At 43.7% G+C, this 22,911-nt stretch overlaps 1 protein-coding gene across 2 annotated transcripts in view; it reads left to right on the top strand.

The window, feature by feature from the left end:
- Positions 1-22,911, top strand: part of NBAS (NBAS subunit of NRZ tethering complex) — a 286,332-nt gene that overhangs the window by 15,599 nt on the left and 247,822 nt on the right. For both annotated transcript variants that reach the window (XM_029058646.2, XM_029058643.2), the window contains exons 4-7: positions 514-591; positions 1,304-1,351; positions 4,414-4,457; positions 19,205-19,338. In XM_029058646.2, coding sequence (XP_028914479.1) covers positions 514-591; positions 1,304-1,351; positions 4,414-4,457; positions 19,205-19,338 — 304 coding nt within the window. The remainder of the gene's footprint in view (positions 1-513; positions 592-1,303; positions 1,352-4,413; positions 4,458-19,204; positions 19,339-22,911) is intronic.

Below are 22,911 nucleotides of genomic sequence, written 5' to 3'. Positions count from 1 at the left end.
ACAAATACCAACATTATTACACTTGGCTCTGTACGCTTTGAGCGCTTGTTATTACCTCACCCTCATTCCCAAGTCCCTTTTGGTCATATTCATTATTTTTTTATGTTAACGTCTCTCTCTTCCTCCAGACTGTAAGCTCCTTGTAAGCAGGAAGCATGTCCACAATCTCTGTTGTCTTCTCCCAAATTCTTAGTACAGCACTGTGCACACAATATGCTTTTCATAAATACCACTGATTGGTGGATTTGGGTCTGTGTTGGACCAAATTATAGGTTATTTCCTTCTAGATTGTTTTGGGCAGGGAACATGTCTACCGACTCTGTTGTATTCTCCCGAGCATTTAGTACAGTCCTCTGCACAATGTAAGTGCACACTGTATACCGTTGATTAATTGATTTGCCTCATGACTTCTTTTTGCTCTGTAGAACTATTTTTGTAAAACTATTATATTGCTATTTGCTTATCTTTTAATCACTAGTTATATATTTTAATTAATTACCCCTGTCATTTCAGCCCTGCAACATTTTTACTCCCCGAAGGATTGTTTCGCCTGGTTAATAAACAGATAAACTGGCATCTTGTAGTTGCAAGGTAAGGATTGATTTTTATTTTTATTTTTTGCTTTAAACAGTATTCTTTGAATCAGTTTTTTTTTTTCCAGTATGTTGAATGCGAATATCTGTCTCTGTGGTTTATACGTACGATTTGCCTAGCATTTAAATTGTAGCTCACTGTGGTCAGGGAAAGTGTTTGCTAACTCTGTTTTATTGTACTTAGTACAGTGCTCTGCACGTAGTAAGTGCTCAATGAATACCTTGGATCGACTGGTTGATGCTTAAAGTTATACTAATGCATTAGTTATAAAAGTCCACTCTAGCATGATTAATTAGGGAAGCAGCGTGGCTCAGTGGAAAGAGCCTGGGCTTCGGAGTCAGAGGTCATGGATTCGACTCCCGGCTCTGCCACTTGTCAGCTGTGTGACTGTGGGCAAGTCACTTCACTTCTCTGTGCCTCAGTTGCCTCATCTGTAAAATGGGGATTAACTGTGAGCCTCACGTGGGACAACCAGATTACCCTGTATCTACCCCAGCGCTTAGAACAGTGCTCTGCACATAGTAAGTGCTTAATAAATACCAACATTATTGTTATTATTAATTATTAATAGATTTATGCTATTCACAGTTACTTCCTTGTGATTGTTAGGAAAAAGAATAGCTAATTAAAACATATAAGTAAAGATTAATGAGGAAGATATAAATATTTCATGACTACAGGACAAACAGCATTTTTCTTTTCTTTTAAGCAATGGCAAACTTCTGGCGACTGTTCAAGATCAGTGTGTGGAGATCAGGTAATCATAAATGTTGATTGTTCTCCTGATGCGGTTTGAAAGATACCGATTTTTCTACAGCAAATTTGCCAAAAGTAAAGAGGAACGGGAAGCGTGGTGGTAGATTCCCTACTGTACATCCTAATACGGCAGAGTCAAATATTAGCTCAAACAGTAATTAATGATGGCATTTGTTAAGCGCCTACTATGTGCAAAGCACTGTTCTAAGCGCTGTGGGGGATACAGGGTGATCAGGGTGTCCCATGTGGGGCTCACAGTCTAAATCCCCATTTTACAGATGAGGGAACTGAGGCACAGTGAAGTTAGGTGACTTATCCAAAGTCACACAGCTGACAAGCGACAGAGCCAGGGTTAGAGCCCACGACCTCTGACTCCCAAGCCCGGGCTCTTTCCACTGACCCACGCTGCTTCTCGAAAATCCTGTAATCAGTGGAGTGTATTTATAGTGCTGCTGGAGTAAAAGAAGAATAATACAAGGAAGCAGCGTGACTCAGTGGAAAGAACCCAGGCTTGGGAGTCAGAGGTCATGGGTTCGAATGCCGGCTCTGCCACTTGTCAGCTGTGTGACCGTGGGCAAGTCACTTAACTTCTCTGTGCCTCAGTGACCTCATCTGTCAAAAGGGGATGAAGACTGTGAGCCTCATGTGGGGCAACCTGATTACCCAGTATCTACTGCAGTGCTTAGAACAGTGCTCTGCACATAGTAAGCGCTTAACAAATCCCAACTTTGTGTCTGTCATTGCTGTAAACCTGCCTAGAGTGAAATATAGAGTTCATCAAGACTATACTTTCATCAGCCTTTTGGAAAAATCCGGCACCATTAGCAACTCCTACAACTATTAGACAAGTGCGTTGGTCCACAGAGGTTCACTAGGATCCAAAGGCCACTCCACGTTGTTATGACTGGAATCCACCCGAAAGAATGTAGTATGAATGGTGTTCTGAAATTAGAAAAAAAAATGGTCCCTGCCTTCGAGGAGGTTAAACGTTCAGTCGAAGGTTCCCAACAGGACACCTCAGCCAGTCTCGAGCGAAGGGTGATCTGAAGTGGAGTTAGCAAAATCAGACTTTTAGGAACTCTTCATAATACTCTGTACTACCAAGGAGCGGTAATGCCTTTCACTCAGCCTTACACGAAACAACAAGGAGGAGGTTGTTTAATTTATGATCAAAGGTGACTGCCTTCAAAGTGAAACTGAATTTATTATTCCTACTACAATTAAGAGGATAGTCTATAATGCCTACCTGTTACGAAAGGGACCGTCGGTCCCACACAACACTTTCTAGGCAGTGTTGTAATGCCAACATTGGAGTTCTCTGCAGCACGTCAGGGTCTTGTGTTAGTTCAGCCTCTGCGTGAAATTAGGAAATTATTAGTTAGTGAGTTTAACCTGCCTCTCTGATGTTTATTCATGTTTGGTGTTAATTATTTAGAGTGGTGCCAAGTGGATATGTAATGGTGAAATTCAATTTATCATTGTGAGAATGACTCAGAAAATTAAATGAGTCAAATAGCCCCAAATTAGAATACATAAGGTTGAAGTAAAACTTTTTTTTTTTTTTAAATCAGGTTTCAAAAGAGAATGTTAATAACTCTAAAGAAGAAGGCCTAAAGAATCACAGTGTGTTCAAATTTTTCCCCAAAGGAAATCATCAGCACGCACAAAGAATATTGGAGATTTAACAGAAAACCCTACTTGAGCATCTCTGGTTTTCTGAGAGAAAGTGTATCTTTGGGTGTCTGGGCTACAGTGCGCATCTCCGGGTTACTTGGATACCTATCGTAAGGATGCTCATCTAGTGCAGTGCAATATGATTTTCAAATCGGTTGACCAGTATAAATAGTGCCTTCATTCAAGTTAATAATCTATTAAAATAGAGACAACTCTAGCAGTTTCTCATATTTTGAAGAGACTTTGAAACAGCTAGAATAGATACATTGAAGGGCACCCTAAAATTACCAAGATGGACTAAAAATGTTAGAACTGGCAGCACAAAATGGTTTTGCACCAAATCCTAAATCAAGAGGAAGAGGGAGGCAGGACGCCCGCTGAAGCTGGACGTCGGAAGGTTCTAAACCAAGATGACAGTGATCAGCATATGCTGCTCTTTGTCACCTTGGGGAGTTTGGAAGGCCGAACTATCAGCAGATTTGAGAAGGAAGAAATTCTTGGAAGAATGAATGTAGTGGGTTACTAGAATTATATCACAGACTTCTGTTGCCACTGCCGGAGAGAGTCTTGGGCTTGTTGGGCTATCCGTTAGACTCAGAATTTCTTAATGTTATGTTCTCAACCCTTCGGGAAAGATGGTTTGAGAAGTGATACGATGGCAGTGTACAAAATCATAAAGACCGTGAGCCTTGACGAACACAATGCAAAATTGTTCCCCCCATCTTCTACCACCAAGACCGAGGGATAAACCCAGAAGTGTGAAGTGGTAGGATCAAAACAAACAAACCTTATGTTACTTCTGGAGGTTTTCTCAGGCAAAAAAATCTAGATTCAAAAAGGGATAAGATAAATTAATGGAGGATAGGATCCTCTAGACTCTAAGTTCTTTGTGGGTAGGGAATACGTCTACCAGCTCTTATATTGTTCTCTCTTGTACTCTTTCAAGCAGTTGGTAGAGTGTTTTGTCTACAGGAAGCAGTCAAATACAATTTATTGATAATGACCTATTAAGTGAAGAATTAACAGGTTTAAAAATAGTTGATAGGTTTGGGGTACATTAAAAGTTGTGGATATCAGAAGAGATGATCCTGGCAAGAAAGCAGCTTCAAGAATAAGCCATCGTGTTGTTTCTCTAAGGCTCCTCTGATGCTACTGTCAGAGACAGGATAGAGGGATGGATGGGCCATTGGAGAGATCTGATATGTTCATATCTGTGCCTTCATTTACCTCGGCAGTGAGAAAATTGGAGGAAACGGTGGCTTTTCAACAGGTCTTTTTAGGGAACCCTTCCCGGAGAACCGAGCAATCTTCTTGTAGGAAAGAAAATAAAGTGATATGCAGTCTTTTTGATACACGCATCATTGTCTTCATTTTGTTTACAAATTGCAGGTCTGCAAAAGATGATTTTACATCTATCATTGGAAAATGCCAAGGTATGAGTTTGAGGCACTTATCGTTGCAATATTAAGCTGGGTTTAATAATGTGTCTAAAGATGCAGCCCCTCTTTGTTAGTGTGTGAAATTTGTAGATTCAATCAGTGTGATCTAAACAGTAAATACTAGAGTGTCTGCTGGGTGCAGAGCAGTACACTAGGTGCTTGGGAGAGTTTAGGAGAATTAGTAAATATGCCTCCTCTCAAGGAGTTCACAGTCAGGCTGAGGAGACAGGTGAGGTTTATAATATTGTAATGAGATAAAAGATTGAAACAATAGACTATAAAGAGATGTATAGTAGGGTCGTGTGTACTTAAGTGCTTAGGTGGCACAAAAGGGGTGAAATTGTAGTTGGGGGGATATCAGTTGGGAGGTGAGATATCAATCGGGGAAGGCCTCCTGGAGGAGATGTGATTTCAGAAGGGCTCCGAAGATGGGGTGAGGAGCGGTCGGTCCGATAGGAAGGGAGAGGGCATTCTAGGAAGGCTGGAGGCATGAACAAGAGGTTGGTGGTGGGACAGATGGGGCACACTGAGAGGGTTGATTTGGGAAGGGTGGCATCAGGTGGAGAAGAAAGTAGATAAGTAGGCCAAGAACTGATTAAGGGCCTTACAGCCAACGGTTCGGGCTTTCCGCTTGAAGCAGGGAAGATCTTTTTATGGTTCCATTCTGAAGCCTGTGGCTTTTAACAAGGAGGGTTATTGGTCTGTCAGGAAGTGGGAGGGAGTTCCAGGCAAGAGGAAGCATGTGAGCAAGAGATTGGAGGCTGTTATAATTTTCAATTTTCATTCTTCACATTTTATGTCATTTAGGTTGAAACACCTCTGATGCCGTTTCAATGCTGTTTTTTTTTTTCTTTGTGTTAATTTTGGGAACAATAGAAATTACTTTTCTAATCCTGACCATCAAGTATGAGTTATTAAATGCCCTTATGGGCTTGGAGCACTCTTGGGCAAAACACACAAACTAAGTTGAGACCTTAAATAATAAGGAAACTATTAACGTTAATGGAAAACAAAGCAACGCACTTTAGTGAATACTAAGTTTGTATTCTCCACCCGCCATCTCAAAAAGCTTCCATTCTATATGGGGATTAAAGAGGTTGAAATTACAGGGGAAGAGATATGAGTGGGAAGCATAACCCTTTCTTAGAAGTATTCATTCTTCTCTTGTTAGTGCCTGGTGGAAGATCTTACTGGAAAATGGGATGGAATTGCTAGAGTGGGAATTTGTAGGTACGGTTTTAGAAAATAATAATTGCGGTATTTGTGAAGCACTTGCCTTATACCAGGCATACAGTACTAATCGCTGGGGTAGGTAAATAATCAAAATAATACAAAATGATATTACAATAATAATACAAAATAGTATAAATAATGCAAAATAATCAGGTCAGACACAATTCCGTGTAGGGCTCAGTCTAGGCCATTCCAAGCAGTGGAAATTTATGAGCCCTCTTTAGCCCATAGGTATTTATATTCATCCTCCGATATATACATCTATTCAATTGATTGTCACTAGTTTCCGAGTGCTGACCGTGTGCAGAGCCCAGCACAAAATACCTAAGAGAATGCAAAAGATTTAATATTCATGATCTCTGCACTCGAGAAGCTTATAATCTAGTGGACTATACATTCCGTCTCTCCCATCAGAATGTAAACTTGTATTCGAGGAATGAGGTGATGATCCGTTTTATTCTTTCCAGGCATTTAGTAAAGTATGTTATACCCAATTGTTGCTCAGTAAATGCTGTTACCACTGTTATCACCACGACCACCAAAGCACTGGTCAGATTAGATTTGCAGGCTCGTTATGGACAGGGAACATATCTGCTAATTCTGTGGTATTGTACTCTTCCCAAGTGCTCAGTAAAGTTCTCTGCCCATAGTGAGAACTCAGTAAATGCCACCGATTGATTTGAAATGTGAAAAGATCCGAAAGACAAGTAGTTCTGGAGTTGCGGGCAATTCAGGGGCAGGAGATTTGGGGAAGCTAAGTCATATCAGTCAGTCAGTGGTATTTAGCGAGCTTCGCTTGCTGTGTGCAGAGCACTGTACTAAGCGCTTGGGAGAGTACAGAGCAGCAGAGTTGGCCGTCACATTCCCTGCCCATTAGGAGCTTACAGTCTAAAGGGAGAGAGAGAGACAATAAAGTGAATGTTGTGACTTTTAATCCTGGATCTGCCCCTTGTCTGCTCTGTGATCTTGGGCAAGTCACTTCCCTTCTCTGTGCCTCAGTTTTCTCATCTGCAAAATGGGGATTAAGATTGTGAGCCCCAAGCGGGGACAGGGACTGTGTCCAACCCGTTTTGCTTGTATCCACCCCCGCACTTAGTACAGTCCCTGGCACAGAGTAGGCACTTAACAAATACCCCAATAATAATAATGATTATGGATATGTACTAAATCCAAGTGCAAGGTTGATACAGAACCATATGCTTAATGTTTTCATGTAGATCAGCCATGTTCCTCTTAAGTCTTGTCCAACTCAAACACGATAGACTTCATTTATGATCAGCTAAGCCTGGAAAGTTTGTGAAGTGTGTTCCATCTTTCTCACAAATGCTAATGCATGATATTCTTATGCTAATATTTGTCCTGGTAATACTGTTGTTTTTAAAATACGCATCACTCGACACGTGGAACCTTTCATCTTCTGCTTCAATTTATAACCTTAATGCAGCGTTACTTTCTTTGCCTTTAATATGCTGAGAAATATTTACCTACCCGGCATGTCACCATTCTGAGAGTAAGCTAAATATCCTAAATGATATTTCATACATGCCTAAAAAGCGGAGACAGAGCGTTGCTAATATATTTTTGGAAATGTGCATCTTTCCAACTGCAACTGGGTACTTTATTCCACTTGAAAAATTCCCAATTCTTGTTTTACAACAGATTTACTGTTTGAAAGTGTTATAATTGTAGATTCCACTTGTTTTGGCTCCCATTCTGTTTATAAGGTTTGCGTTTGCCAAGCTATACACTCTGTTCCACCATTTATCATCTTTCTAGTAAGATGATCTAAAGATAATATGTAAAAGTGTATTCTGTCTCTTTGCACAGTTGGGAAAGCTTCTTCTTCGGAGGGATAAATGGAACTTGGCAGGATACCTCTGCATTTTTCTGTCATCTGAGTCATTGTGTGCCAGTGATGCTTGTGAAAAAGGAAGAAAGTGGTAGGGTGGGTGCTGGAGGGTGTTTTCTTTTTCACCGTCCCTAGCACCGAGTCAGTGACCATCCTTAGAGACATGTCTTTTCTCCTAATGCCTTCTCCTTCTTTCCCGTTGTCTTCTTGGTTTGAACTACTGACATTGATACTCTCCCAACCCCAATTTTAGCTTGTCCAGATGAGGGGCAGCCAGGTGTCAAGTCATTCTCATTCCTATAACTACCGAGTCCTGGCTGGAATTAACCATAAGTGCAAGACCGCCTCACGCTTTTGCCCAATCCGGGCCATTCTTCAATGGTGGGACGATCCCAGGGATTCTCAACCCTAAACCTGGCTGGAAGAGCCCCCAAAATCACTTTAGGAATGCCCAGATCGTGGACAGCCTCCGCTGGATCCTGAAGCCCTCGATTTCTCCCGTTCTTTTCACACAGGGCCTTGATGAGGGCTTCTCAAGCCCCTATGTCCCTATTGCTACCACCAGCCTGAGGTCTCCCTCAAGACGTAGAGGTCATCGGAGGCTGACCCACCGCCTGCTCCGTCCCCCACCCTGAGACTGGGCATCTGGAGCTTCTCCTCTGGCTCCTACTGCAGGCAGACACCAAGATCTGAAATCTTGAGAATATCGAATAGTTTGTTAACATGGCAACAGCCTAAACAGATCTAGTTCAAATCACCCTTCCCTGGATCTTATACTTCCCCCACAGGATCCTCTGTGCTCCCCCGTAGGCGTTTATGGACTCGCGTTCCTCTCGTCCTTCCCGTCTTTTCTGGGGTTGTCCCAAGTTCCAGTTTTGTCCTCTCTGAGTCCTTTAGAAGCCGGGCCTTGTAGTGTCCTTTCTGCTCCTCAGGGGCGGGCGGCTCCCTCCTCTGGGGTCCTAGCTGCTGGCCCCCGAACCTCCAGGATAACCAGAGCCTAATCGAGGACCATCTCCGAACCCTCCCAATGCCTGTGTCCATCCAGGATTCACAGCACGAGCTCTCCCATGTCCTGCTCTCCCAGGGACCCAGCTCACTACCTCTTCACCTCAAAATGCCTGAGGGCCTTTGGCGACTTCAGGGGCTCTTTCGTCTGGGATATAGGGATGAGAACCCCCCGGCTGTGTCACGGATGATGATGCCCAAATGTGACACAAAATGTTTAATATTTTCTTGTTTGTCATCCATCCTCGTGCATGACAATCTGTACAATCTCCAGCATTACCAACTCTGAAATCTCATACTCTAATCTCAACCTCCGACCTACCTGCTCTCCTGTATTCCCTTTCCCCACAGATCTGTCCTGTTCTGTCCACGAGACCTCCGATCTTTTGACCCCATCCCATTTTCTAAAGTCATCGTGCCCTATCTCGTCTCCGTACCCGACCTGTCTTCTCTCCACATCGACAATGCTGTCCTCTCAACTGAATTCAGTGCTCTTACTCCCCTCTGCTGTTCTCTTACCACCAACCCACAGCCATGAATCACCTCCATAGTACGTTTCCTCTACTCTGTGCATGGGCTGCAGAGCACTGCTGACAGAACCTAGACACCAGGCTCAAGTTGTCCATAATAAATCCATCCTGCTCTAACTCTATCCTCTCATTCTCCAGGTAACAGTACTTCTCCGTCCTTATTGACTACCCTGCTCATTGCCCATGACAGCTGTTTTAGACCTTTAACTCCCTCCTCAAACCCTCTATCCCCCCTCTCGTCCCTAAATACCCTGATGATCAGGCCACGTTCTTCTTAGTCAGTTAGAAATGAAACTACTAAATGTGGTCTCCCTAAAATGCCCCCATCTCTCTTCAGTCCCTTGCTCCTCCAATAACCTCTTCGACTCTTCCGTCCTTCCCAGCAGTATCTCAAGAGGCGATCTCCCACCTTCTCTCAAATTCTCTCCCCTCCATCTGTACTGCTGATCCCATTCCTTCTCACCTCGTCAAAGCAGTTGCTCCCTCCCTTCTTCCCTGCCTGGCCATCATCTTCAACAACCCACTTAACAATGGATCCTTTCCCCACTATTTCCAAGCATACCTACTACACATCCCTATCTTAAAATAAACAAACAAACAAAAACCTTCCCTTGACTCCGTGTCACCCTGCAGTTATCACCCCATCTCCCTCCTACCATTCCTCCTTGAGCGAGTTGTCTACACTCACTACCCTCCACTTCCTCTCCTCCAAGTCTCTTCTTGACCACCTGCAATCTGGAGTCCTCACACAGCACAGAATTTCTTGCCGAATCCAGTGATCGCTATTCCATCAACAACTTCCGCTCCTCAATCTTTCTGCTGCCTTGACATTGTGGATCAGCCCCCTCTCCTGGAAATATTATCCAACCTTGGCTTCACTGAAACTGTCCTCTCCTCATTCTCCTCCTATCGTTCTGACGTCTCCTCCTCAGTAGTCTCTTTCCCTGGTTCCCCCTCTGCCTCCCAACATCTAACTCTGGGGGTGTGTCAAGGTTCAGCTATGGGTCTCCTTCAATTCTCTGTGTACAACTACTCCCTTGGAGAAGTGATCTGCTCCCGTGGCTTCAACTCTCATCTCTTTGTGGATGATTCCCAAATCTACCTCTTCAGCCCTGATCTCTCTTCTGTACAGTCTCACATTTCCTTTACTTGGATGTCTTGCTGACACCTCCAACTTAGCATGTGCAAAACAGTACTCCTCATATTCATAGTGAGAAGCAGCGTGGCTTAATGGAAAGAGCATGAGCTTGGGAGTCAGAGGATGTGGGTTCTAATCCTGGCTCCGCCACTTGTCTATTGTGTGACCTTGGACAAACCATTTAATTTCTCTGTGCCTCAGTTACCTCATCTGTAAAATGGGGATTAAGACTGTGAGCCAAAAATGGGACAAGCTGATTACCTTGTATCTACCCCAGTGCTTAGAACAGTGCTTGGCACATAGTAAACTTAAATACCATAATTATTATTATGATTATTATATTCTTACCTAAACCCTTGTCGTTCTCCTGACTTTCTTTTCACTGTAGGTAGCACCACCGTCCTCCCTGTTTCACAGGCTCATAACCTTGGCATTGCCCTTGACTTGATGCTCACATTTTACTCACATATTCAATCTGTCACCAAATCCTGTTGATTCTACCTTCACAGCATTGCTAAAGTCTGCCCTTTCCTTTCCATCCAAACTGCTACCGAGCTGACCCAATTACTTATCACTCCTCGCCTTGAATACTGCATTACTTATCACTCAGCTTGAATACTGCATCAGCCGTGTCGCTGATATCCCTACATCCTGTTTCTAACATCTCCAGTCCATATCTGGAAAACTGTTCATTCCAGTTCCCCATACTCCTCAAAAACCTCCAGTGGTTGTACATCTTATACATCTTATATCCTTATATACATCCTATATATCCTTATACATCTTATATCCTTAGCATAGCTTTAATCAGCTTCAATCATTTAGTCAGTGTTACTCCCTTGGTGAACTCATTCTCTCTCACGGCTTCAACTATCATCACTAAGCAGATGACACACAGATCTACATCTCTACCCCTGTCCTCTCCCCCTCCCTTACAGGCTCGTATCTCCTCCTGCCTCCAGGACGTCTCTACCTGGATGTCTGCCCTCTACCTAAAACTCAATATGTCCAAAACTGAGCTCCTCATCTTCCCTCCCAAACCCGGTCCTCTCCCAGACTTCTCTATCACCGTGGATGGCACGACCATCCTTCCCGTCTCTCAGGTCCGCAACCTTGGTGTCATCTTTGACTCATCTCTCTCGTTCACCCCACACATCCTATCCGTTACCAAGACCTGCCGGTTTCACCTTTACAATATCGCCAAGATCCGCCCAAACGTCTCTCTTACTGTTACAGGCTCTCGTAATATCCTGGCTGGATTATTGTGTCAGCCTTCTCTCTGATCTCCCTTCCTCATGTCTCTCCCCTCTTCAGTCTATTCTTCATTCCGCTGCCCGGCTCATTTTCCTGCAGAAAGGCTCTGGGCATGTCACTCCCCTTCTTAAAAACCTCCAGTGATTGCCTATCAACCTCTGCACGAAACAAAAACTCACTCTAGACTACAAGGCTGTCCATCACCTTGCCCCCTCCTATCTTTTCTCCCTTCTCTCTTTCTCCTGCCCACCCCGCATGCTCCGCTCCTCTGCCGCCCACCTCCTCACCGTCCCTCGTTCTCACCTATCCCGCCGTTGACCCCTGGGCCACGTCCTCCCGCGGTCCTGGAACGCCCTCCCTCCTCACCTCCAACAATCTAATTCTCTTCCCCTCTTCAAATCCCTACTTAAAGCTCACCTCCTCCAAGAGGCCTTCCCAGACTGAGCTTCCTCTTTTTCGCTCTGCTCCCTCTGCTGCCTCTCTGCCCCCCCCACCTCCTCTCAGCTAAGCCCCCTTTTCCCCCCTTTCCCTCTGCTCCACCCCCTCCCCTCCGCTGCCCTCAGCACTGTGCTCGTCCGCTCATTTGTATATATTTTTACTACCCTATTTTGTTAATGAGTTGTACATCACCTTGATTCTATTTATTGCTATTGTTTTTGTCTGTCTCCCCCAATTAGACTGTAAGCCCGTCAGAGGGCAGGGACTGTATCTGTTGCCGACTTGTTCATTCCAAGCGCTCAGTACAGTGCTCTGTACCCCACAGGACCCCAGAGGAGGGAGCCGCCCGCCCCTGAGGAGCAGAAAGGACACTACAAGGCCCGGCTTCTAAATTCTGAATGAATTTATTGAGCACTTACTATGTGCAGAGAATAATAATTCATTCATTCAGTAGTATTTATTGAACACTTACTATGTGCAGAGCACTGTACTAAGCGCTTGGAATGTACAATTCAGAACAGATAGAGACAATCCCTGCCCATTGACGGGCTCAGAGTCTAATTGAGGGGGAGACAGACAGCAAAGCAAAACAGAACAAAACAAAAACAAGACATCATCAAGGTAAATAGAATCAAGGAGATATAATAATAATGGTATTTGTTAAGTGCCTACTCTGTGCGAAGCACTCTTCTAAGCACTGGGAGGGATGCAAGGTGATCAAAATGTCCCATGTAGGGCTCACAGCCTTATTCACCATTTTACAGATGAGGTAACTGAGGCCCAGAGAAGTTAAGTGACTTGCCCACAGTCATACAGCTGACAAGTGGCGGAGCTGAGGTTAGAGAGAGAACTATAGTAAACACCTGGGAGAGTACAATACAGCAGAATTAGCAGACATGTTCCCCTCCCAGAACAACAATCTTACAGTCTACTCATCACCATTTTTGCTCCTACGTAATCTTGCTGATTTCCTAAATCAAACTAACCTGCACATTCCACTGACACCAACCTACTCTCTCTACTTTGATCTCGTCTAATACCATCACTGACTTCTTGCCTCCTTTGTGCCTGGAACTCCCTCCCTCTTCATATCTGACAGTCTACCACTCTCTCCACTTTTAAAACCTCCCGAAAAGTCACGTCTCCTCAAGAAACTCTCCCAGACTAAGCCCCCCTGTTTTTTTTAATGGTATTTGTTAAGTGCTAACTATGTACCAGGCACTGTTCTAAGATCTAGGGTAGATACAAAGCAGTCAGGTTGGACAAAGTCCCTGTCCCACAGGGGGGCTCAGGCTTAATCCCCATTTTACTAACTGAGATAACTGAGGTCTGGAGAAGTAAAGTGACTTGCCCAAGGTCACACAGCTGACAGGTGGTGGAGTTAAGATTCGAATCCAGGTCCTTCTGATTCCCAAGCCCATGTTCTATCTACTACTAGGCCAAGCTGCTTCTCCCTTTATTTCCCCTATCTGCCTTCCCCTCTGCGTCTGCTTTGAACATGGCTGTGTACTTCTTAAGCACATTGATACTCCCCCCCAACCCCACAATGCTTAGATAAATATTCTTCTTCTCTAGTAATTATTATAACAACAATGGTATTTGTTAAGCTCTTACTACGTGACAATGTTGTACTATTTCCCATTTCTAATATATTTTCATGTCTGTCTCCTCTGTAGATGGTAGACTGTGATCTTGAGCAAGTCACCACTTTTCTGGGCCTCAGTTACCTCATCTGTAAAATGGGGATTGAGATTGTGAGCTCCACGTGGGACAGGGACTCTCTCCAACTTGATTTGCTTGTGTCCACCCCAGTGCTTAGTACAATGCCTGGCACATAGTAAGCGCTTTACAAATACCATCATCATTATTATTATTGGCAACCAACAATATTGTATTGCATTTTCCCACGCTCTTAGCATGGTGTTCTGCACATAAAAAGTGGTCAATAAATATTATTTAATGATTGATCACAGTAGGTTCAACTTTTTAACATCCCTAACTTTACCCTTTAACCCATTGTAAATCTAACATACGTACATATGAATACCTCATGAGCTTTCTGCCGTTTATAATCTTCCTTTCTAGTGAGTCTAACATTCCTTCTCATGAATTCAGAAATAAATCTACTTTAAGTTATCTAAACACCTCTCCAGCATATTGATATTTTTTTGCCTGCAAAATTTCCCATGGTGGTAATAATTATATTTAAGCACTTAGAATTAATTAATCAGATGGTGTTCTAGACACCGGGTAGGTCAGGTACAGTCCCTGTCCCATATGGGGCTCACAGTCCAAGTAGGAGGAAGAGCAGATATTGATTTCTCATTTTACAATTGAGGAAGCTTTTACACAGAGAAGTTAGGTGATTTGCCCAAGGTCACACAGCAGGCGTGTGGCAGAGCCTCGATTAGAACCCAGGTCCTTTGACTCCCAGGCCTGTGATCTGTCCAGTAAGCCACACAGCTTTGCAAGTGGGGAATTAGGGTAAGCAGGGTTTCCATTTGCGTGTCTTGATCATACTGCTTTCAAATTCAGTGGGTACCCCCAAATTCTGGCATTCTGGAACACGGTTAACAATTCCACATCTGTGTCCTCCAAATCCTTCATGATCTTGTGGACTTCAATTATGTCCCCTCTCTGCCTTTGTCTTTTCGTACTAAAGAATACTAGTTTTTCAGTATCTTTTTGTTCAGCATTGCTCTATCCCCTTGTTGATTTTAGCTTTCTTTTTCCATTTTGCCTTTCTTAAAGTAACACAGACCCCGCATAGTTCATCGTAGGCTGAGGTAGTCTTTTGAAGGTTTTGTCGAGAATTAAACTGTTCTCTCTCTCTCTGGTACCTTTCCTAGTGATTCCTATAAATGAAGCAATGAATGGTATTTATTGAGCACTTAGGAGCACAGAGCGCTGTATTAAGAGTTTGGGAAAGTATAATAAACAGAGTCGGTAGACGTGATCCCTGCCTACGGAAGCTTGCAATATACAAGGGGAGATAGATGTTAAAAGAAATTACAGATAGGGGTAATAGAGTATAACAGTGCTCTGGCGCTTAGAACAGTGCTTTGCACATAGTAAGTGCTTAACAAATGCCATTATTAAAAAGATATATACATAAGTCTGTAAGGGCTGGGACGAGTATCAGAGCGCTTTAGGTGGATACAGCCATTTTAGCCTCTGCCATACTTTGAACTGATGGTCCCAAGGAAACAGTTGACACTGTGATCGAATGGTGATCGAAGCTTTTTCTGAAGTTATTTCAATGCACTTGCTCATATGGAAACTAATTTACCATTTTTCTGCCCTCTCAGCTTCAGTTCTTTGTAAAATTTATCTCCATTAGCATGGTACTTCACCACCTGGAAGAGCTGTACTACGGACTTGCTCCAGATGGTTTAGAAAAATGTTAAATCAAAGTAGTTATAGTGCTGATCCCGCTGGGATCCCACTGTTTACATTTATCCATCCCCAGAATTGATACTGACCCTCCCCCACCCTGCTCTCCTTGGTTTTCTGTTAGCCAGTTTTCTGTATGATAGAATGTTCCCTCCTTTTCGATTTTTTTTAAAGCCTTTGGTGTGAAACCTTGTCAGAGACTCGTTGAAAATCTGAAGGTAATAGTTCCTTTGGTTTTCTCATGTCTGTATATTTATCATCCCCTTCAAAAAAACTCCAGCAGATTACCGAGCCACGATTTCTTCTCCTAAGAACCGGTGCTGCCTTTCCCCTAACTGTGTTCACTGAACCTAATTTGTTGTAACAGTTTGCCGGTTAGCACTATAAAATTAACTGGTCTATAATTCCCAGGGTCACTTCTGCAGTCTTTCTTATGGAGGGGGCTTGCTGTTGGACTGTTACTGTCATAGTTTCGTGGGGATTGATTACAGGTCTTTGCCCGAAGTTCCCTCAATTCCCTTCCAAGTTCCTTCAGACCTTTCAAATGATGCTTCGTTTACAGCCGGCTATCGCCTTGGTCTAAAACTTTGGGGTTTTGCTCCAATTTGATCCAGAACCTCTCATCCAACTGACAATCCTCAATATTTAATAAGCACCAACAAATCATTGTACTAGACAGATGAATGCATTCATCTACAAGTTAATTAGTTTCAATTTGAGCTTAGGAACCTCTGTAGTATTTTGGTCAGAAAAGATAGAAAAGCAGATTCTTTTTTTACAACCTCATTTTCACCCCCAAGAGCTCCTCTGACACTATCATCGTCAAGGGCCCCTCCTGATTCATTAGATGGCTTTCTATTTTTGATGTGTTTTAAGATGATTTTAATGATTGGTTTTGGTCAGCTCAGTTTCCTATTTGACCTGATTTGCTGCTGTTTACAGACCTTTCTGTCCACACGTGGACAAGCTTTTCATTTTTGAAAGGATTTATTTTTCTATGATCTGTTTTTTACCTGACTGGCATCCATGCTTTCACAAAACGGTCGTTAACTTTTGCTGTCAGCTACCCAAACGCACATTCAGAGAAATGATTAGAAGATTCTTTTGGAATAATGAATTCGAATGAACTAACTTCTCTTTGCAAAATCCACACTGCAAATTCCTCGAGGCAGATGTTCCAAGATAGGCCTGGAATACGGAAAGATCGGTGACGCAGTCCTCATCTTTGTGTCTGGACCTTCCCACTTCCCTCTTTCTCAATAAGGCTTGGGCCTTCAATTCCATAGTTTTAGGGTGTTTTTTTTGTAGGAAAAAATACAGTAGTTGATAGTAATAATAGAGTAGATAATGCTATCTCATCACAAGAAGATGAGATGGAAGGTAGTAATAATAATGAGAAGCAGTGCGACCTAGTGGAAAGAGCACTGGCCTGGGAGTCAGAGGACCTGATTTCTAGTCCTGGCTCCACCTCTTGTTCATTCTTTCGTTCATTCAATTTAACCGTATTTTTTGAGCACTTACTGAGTGCAGAACACTGTACTAAGCTCTTGGGAGATTACAATAAAGCAAGAAACAGACACATTCCCTGCTCACAACGAGCTAAGGGGGAAGACAGATATTAATAGAAATAAATAAATTGCATATATGTACATAAGTGCTGTGAGGCTGGGAGGGAGGATGAATAAAGGGCTCAAGTCAGGGTGACGCAGAAAGGAGTGGGAGAAGAGGAAAGAAGGGCTTAGACATGTGACCTTGGGCAAATCACTTAACTTCTCTGTGCCTCAGTTACCTCATCTATAAAATGGGGATTAAGACTGTGAGCCCCACGAGGGACAGGGACTGAGTCCAACCTGATTGTCTTCTATCTACCTCAGTGCTTTGTACAGTCCCTAGCACATAGTAAGCGCTTAACGAATACCATAAAGAAAAAAGTACCAATGAGATCTTCTCAGCTGATTGCAGAATATTCTGGTTTCAGCCCAGTATTCTGCCCTTGACAGTGATCAATCGATTGATCATATTTAATGTGTGCTCACTGGGTTCAGTACACTACATTAAGCACTTGGGAGAGTACAGTATGACAGAGTGGGTAGACAGGTTCCCTACCCCCAACGGGTTTACAGTCTCGAGGGGGACAGTGGCCCCCAGGACTTGAGGAGGAGCAGTAAGGCCTGTCGCCTCAAATAAATTAAACTACAATTAGTTACTTTTGGATCCCTTCAGTAAACTAAGAAGATTAGAAGGGCACCTTTTGGCTAGCAGACAAATTTACCCTATTTATTTTGTTAGTGAGGTGTATATCTCCTTGATTCTATTTATCTTGATGATGATGTCTTTTGTTCTGTTTTACTTTGCTTTCTGTCTTCCCCATTTAGACTGTGAGCCCGTCATTGGGCAGGGATTGTCTCTATCTGTTCTGAATTGTACATTCCAAGTGCTTAGTATGGTGCTCTGCACATGGTAAGCGCTCAATAAATACTACTGAATGAATGAAATTCTTTGGATAGAGCTGTCCTCGGGATTGCACATACACTGCCATTGTTGAGACTGGGTCTATGGGAGTGAGCATCATTAAGAGAGAATCTCCTACATACTTGTCTGTAGCAAGCATGAAAGTTGAGGCCAGGCATAAATACAAAAATGCAGTCAATTCTATAGCCAGGCTCTGTTCAATTGTTCTATTGTACTCTCCCAAACACTTAGTACGATGCTGTGCACACAGTAAGTGCTCAGTAATTACAATTGATTAATTGATTGAGTAGAGTTTTGTGCTTCTTGTGGCTAACGGTCCAGTAATCCCAGGGCCAGGAAACGTTGGTTGCAGCTTCAGCGTTCCCAACATGCTGCAATTTGCGGACGGATGTGAGCACCCACCGTTTCCGTCCTTCCCGTCTGCTGCAGTCAGGATGGAGACTCCAGGGTGGCCTGGTGGAGAAGGGCTTTGGGGAGAACAGTGGGTGAGAGGCCCACTTTAGTGTAGCTCCTTGAGGGTTTGTCCCAGTTCTCTTAGATTGATGCCCAAATCCTTGACATCTGCATTCCTCTAGACTGTAAGCTCACTGAGGGCAGGGACTGTGTCTACCAACTCTGTTTTATTGTGATATCGTACTCCGTAAAACCCTTAGTAAAGTACTCAAACACACGAGAAGCAGCGTGGCTCAGTGGAAGGAGCCCAGGCTTGGGAGTCAGAGGTCATGGGTTCGAATCCCAGTTCTGCCACTTGTCAGCTGTGTGACTGTGGGCAAGTCACTTCACTTTTCTATGCCTCAGTTACCTCGTGTGTAAAATGGGGATTAAGACTGTGAGCCTCATGTGGGACCACCTGATTACCCTGTATACCCCAGCTCTTAGAACAGTGCTCTCTGCACATAGTAAGCACTTAACAAATACCAACATTATTATTATTATTATCATAAGCTCTCCATAAATACCATTGATTGATATATTTAATGTACTGAACATATCTTGGATGTATTTTAGAAGTGTATCCTTGGCTTCCCACCACTCATATAGCATATTAGGTTGGAATTTACACTGGGCTTTTTGTGCCTTCTTTCTCTCTTTCAGTAAGTTTTTGGGGCTTACTGTTGCCTGTGTTTCTGAACCACAGTGTATCAGAGTTGCAATCTGGAAAGGGCAAGGAGTTGGTCTTCAAATAGATGAAAAGCTGATGCTGCTTCAATTCTCCACTATTGAAGATGGTATTTTCTGATAGCTGTCTCAGCATAAAGTTTGGTTTTATTTTACTGCAGGTGAAGTAGTGTAGCTTATTGTCAGAAGTTAGTTTTAAACCGCCTAAAGGAGATAAATGAAGTGGGAAGCGCTTAACGAAACTAATGTAGAATCTTTCAATGGAATGTTTTACTTTGAGCTAAATGTGACATTTTTCCTCTTGTCATAGTTCCAAAGGATCCCAATCCACAGTGGAGACGTGTGGCCTGGAGTTATGACTGCACCCTGCTTGCTTATGCTGAAAGTACAGGAACCGTGAGAGTGTTTGACCTTATGGGCAGCGAACTCTTTGTCATTTCCCCGGTATTTATTTTTACCGTATACCCTGAAAGTCGAGGGGAGGAAACGATGAATATTTACTGGGTGGACTTGTTTTGATGGAACCAGATACTCGCAACAAATTTTTTGTATGCTGGCCGTTTTGAGATTGATACAATTAACTGGACATGTCCATGTATTGCAACGTTGCAGTTGGATTTTATAAAAAACATTCAGTTACTCAGGATCAGTCAATCATTTATTGAGCACTTACTGTGTGCAGAGCACTGTACTAAGCCCTGGGGAGAGTACATTATAACAGAGTTGGTAGACATGATGCCTGTCGACAATGAGTTTACAGTCTAGAGGGGGAGACAGACATTCATATAAATGAATAAATCACAGTTATGTGCATAACTACTATGGGGCTGAGGAAAGGGTGAATAGAGGGATCAAATCCAAGTACAGGGGTGACCCAGAAGAGGAAATGAGGGCTTAGTCAGGGAAGGTCTCTTGGAGAAGATGTGATTTTTAAAAAGGCTTTGACTGTGGGGACAATAATCTTCTGTTGGATATGAAGAGGGAGGGCATTCTAGGCTTAAGGTAGGATGTAGGCGAGAGGCCAGCGGTGAGAATGATGAAATCAAGGTACAATGAGTAGGTTGGCATTAGAGCAGCGAGGTGAGGTAGGAAGGGACAAGATGATGGAGTGCTTTAAAACTGATGGTAAGGAGTTTCTGTTTGATGCGGAGGTGCACGGGCAAACACTGGAGGTTCTTAAGGAGAGGGGAACCGTGGACTGAACGGTATTGGAGAAAAATGATCTGGGCAGCAGAGTCAAGTATGGACCGGAGTGGGGAGAGACAGGAGGGAGGCAGGGAGGTCAGCAAGGAGGCTGATACAGCAGTCAAGACAGGGTAGAATAAGTCATTGGATTAACATGCTCGCAGTTTGGATGGAGAGGAAAGGGCAGGTTTTAGTGATGTTGTGATGGTGTTTTCATTCCGTTGTATTTATTGAGCTCTTACTATATGCAGAGCAGTGTATTAAGCACTTGGGAAAGCACAGTGCAACAATAAACAGTGACATTCCCTGCCCACAATGAGTTTACTGTCTGGGGGGATGGGGTCGGTTGAACTGACAGGATTCAGTGACAGGCTGAAAGATAATAATTATGGTACTTGTTAAACACTTATTATGTGCAAGGCACTGTACTAAGCGGGAATGAGAGAGATGAGTTGAGGATAATGCCAAGGTGATGGAAAAGTCGTGGGGAGGATAGACTTTGTTTGGGAAGATAAGAAGTTCTGTTCTGGACTGAGAACTTTGTTTAGGACTTTGGTTAAGTCCTTCCCCTCCTAATCTGGGTCCTAGAGAGGGTGCATACTGCGGCAGGAAGCATCAGTAATCCGTAAAAGTAGAGTTCATAAATTCTGAGACAGCTTTTCCGTTTTGTTCCAAGTTTTACTTGCTCAGACCATATTCTCGTCCAAATGCAGCACCCGCGATCATGTTTGTCATTGACCTATATCGTGCACAGAAACTTATCTGAATCAGTCAATCAATCGACGGTATTTATCTCGTGCTTAGCCACTGCGCTATGTACTTGATGTCTGTACTCTATTTTAATGTCTTTCTCGCCCTGTAGACCGTAAAATCCTTGTGGGCAGGAGTTGTATCTACCATCTCTAGACCGTGAACGCATTGTGGTGAGGGAACGTGTTGGTTTATTGCACTCTCCCAAGCAATGAGTACACTGCTCTGCACACAGCGCTCAATAAATGCAATGAATGACTGTATCTCTCTAATATTGTACTTTCCTAAGTGCTTAGTACAGTACCTTACTATGTGCAAGGCACTCAAAAACCTTTTATTGATTTGATTGGTTGATTGGGAGAGAACAACCCAGTAGAGTTGCTAGGCACCATGCATGCCCACAAGGAGCTGACAATCCCGAAAGAACTGTTGGGCAATAGGTGTTAAAGGAGTAAAAAAATGAGCCAACTCCTTTACTCATTTTTATGGTGGGGTGTTTCCAAGCCCATCATAACCCCTGATGTCCCTGTCATGGGGAAAGCGGAGATTCACCCATCATTTGAAATTTAATTTTCTTTGGCTTCTCATTCTCCATTGGTTTGATGGGCTTAAGCTAAAGCATCATTTAGGAGCTTTAAATTTTAAAATTTATTATAATCTGGAGTATTATGGTTGCGGGATCTGATGCTAGGAATTGCCATATTGGAGGTTAATTTTGTTGTTGAAAAAAAAAAATGAGCAGTCCTGTGGGATAAACGAAAATAGGAGGTGGTAGGAAAGGTAGGAAAGTATTTAACCAGACAGTTGAAGTGTTGGGATGGTGACACAGAACCAGGATTATGAGTGAGGAGGAAAAGTAGTGGGGATGGAAGAAAGTGCACTTCTAATCATGAGGAGCAATATTCATTCATTCATTCAGTAGTATTTATTGAGCGCTTACTATATGCAGAGCACTGTACTAAGCGCTTGGAATGAGCAAGTCGGCAACAGATAGAGACAGTCCCTGCCGTTTGACGGGTTTACGGTCTAATCGGGGGAGACGGACAGACGAGAACAATGGCAATAAATAGAGTCAAGGGGAAGAACATCTCGTAAAAACAATGGCAACTAAATAGAATTGAGGCGATGTACATTTCATTAACAAAATAAATAGGGTAATGAAAATATATACAGTCGAGCAGACGAGTACAGTGCTGAGGGGATGGGAAGGGAGAGGGGGAGGAGCAGAGGGAAATGGAGGGAAAAGAGGGTTAAGCTGCGGAGAGGTGAAGGGGGGGCAGTAGAGGGAGAAGGGGAGCTCAGTCTGGGAAGGCCTCTTGGAGGAGGTGAGTTTTAAGTAGGGTTTTGAAGAGGGGAAGAGAATTAGTTTGGCGGAGGTGAGGAGGGAGGGCATTCCAGGACCGTGGCCCAGGGGTCGACGGCGGGATAGGCGAGACCGAGGGACGGTGAGGAGGTGGGCGGCAGAGGAGCGGAGCGTGCGGGGTGGGTGGTAGAAAGAGAGAAGGGAAGAGAGGTAGGAAGGGGCAAGGTGATGGAGAGCCTTGAAGCCTAGAGTGAGGAGTTTTTGTTTGGAGCAGAGGTCGATAGGCAACAACTGGAGTTGTTTATGAAGGGGAGTGACATGCCCAGATCGTTTCTGCAGGAAGATGAGCCGGGCAGCGGAGGGAAGAATAGACCGGAGCGGGGCGAGAGAGGAGGAAGGGAGGTCAGAGAGAAGGCCGACACAGTAGTCTAGCCGGGATATAACGAGAGCCCGTAGCAGTAAGGTAGCCGTTTGGGTGGAGAGGAATGGGCGGATCTTGGCGATATTGTATAGGTGAAACCGGCAGGTCTTGGTAACGGATAGGATGTGTGGGGTGAACGAGAGAGACGAGTCAAGGATGACACCGAGATTGCGGGCCTGAGAGACGGGAAGGATCCTTTCCCTCAAGCATTGCCTGAAGCCACTAAGGGGCAGAATGGATGCTGCAATAGCAGGTGAGTAAGAACATGGGCAAGCAACTCGGTATGAGGTACGATTCTTGGCAAATGGCAGAGGTAGAAGATAGAAATTAACTGGGGCCAGATGCCTGTACGGCTTCT

The sequence above is a fragment of the Ornithorhynchus anatinus genome, chromosome 1 (genome assembly GCF_004115215.2).
Source record: "Ornithorhynchus anatinus isolate Pmale09 chromosome 1, mOrnAna1.pri.v4, whole genome shotgun sequence".
Taxonomy (NCBI): Eukaryota; Metazoa; Chordata; class Mammalia; order Monotremata; family Ornithorhynchidae; genus Ornithorhynchus; species Ornithorhynchus anatinus.
Note: the sequence above shows the minus strand (reverse complement) of the source record. Positions and strands in the feature narration are given on the sequence as shown.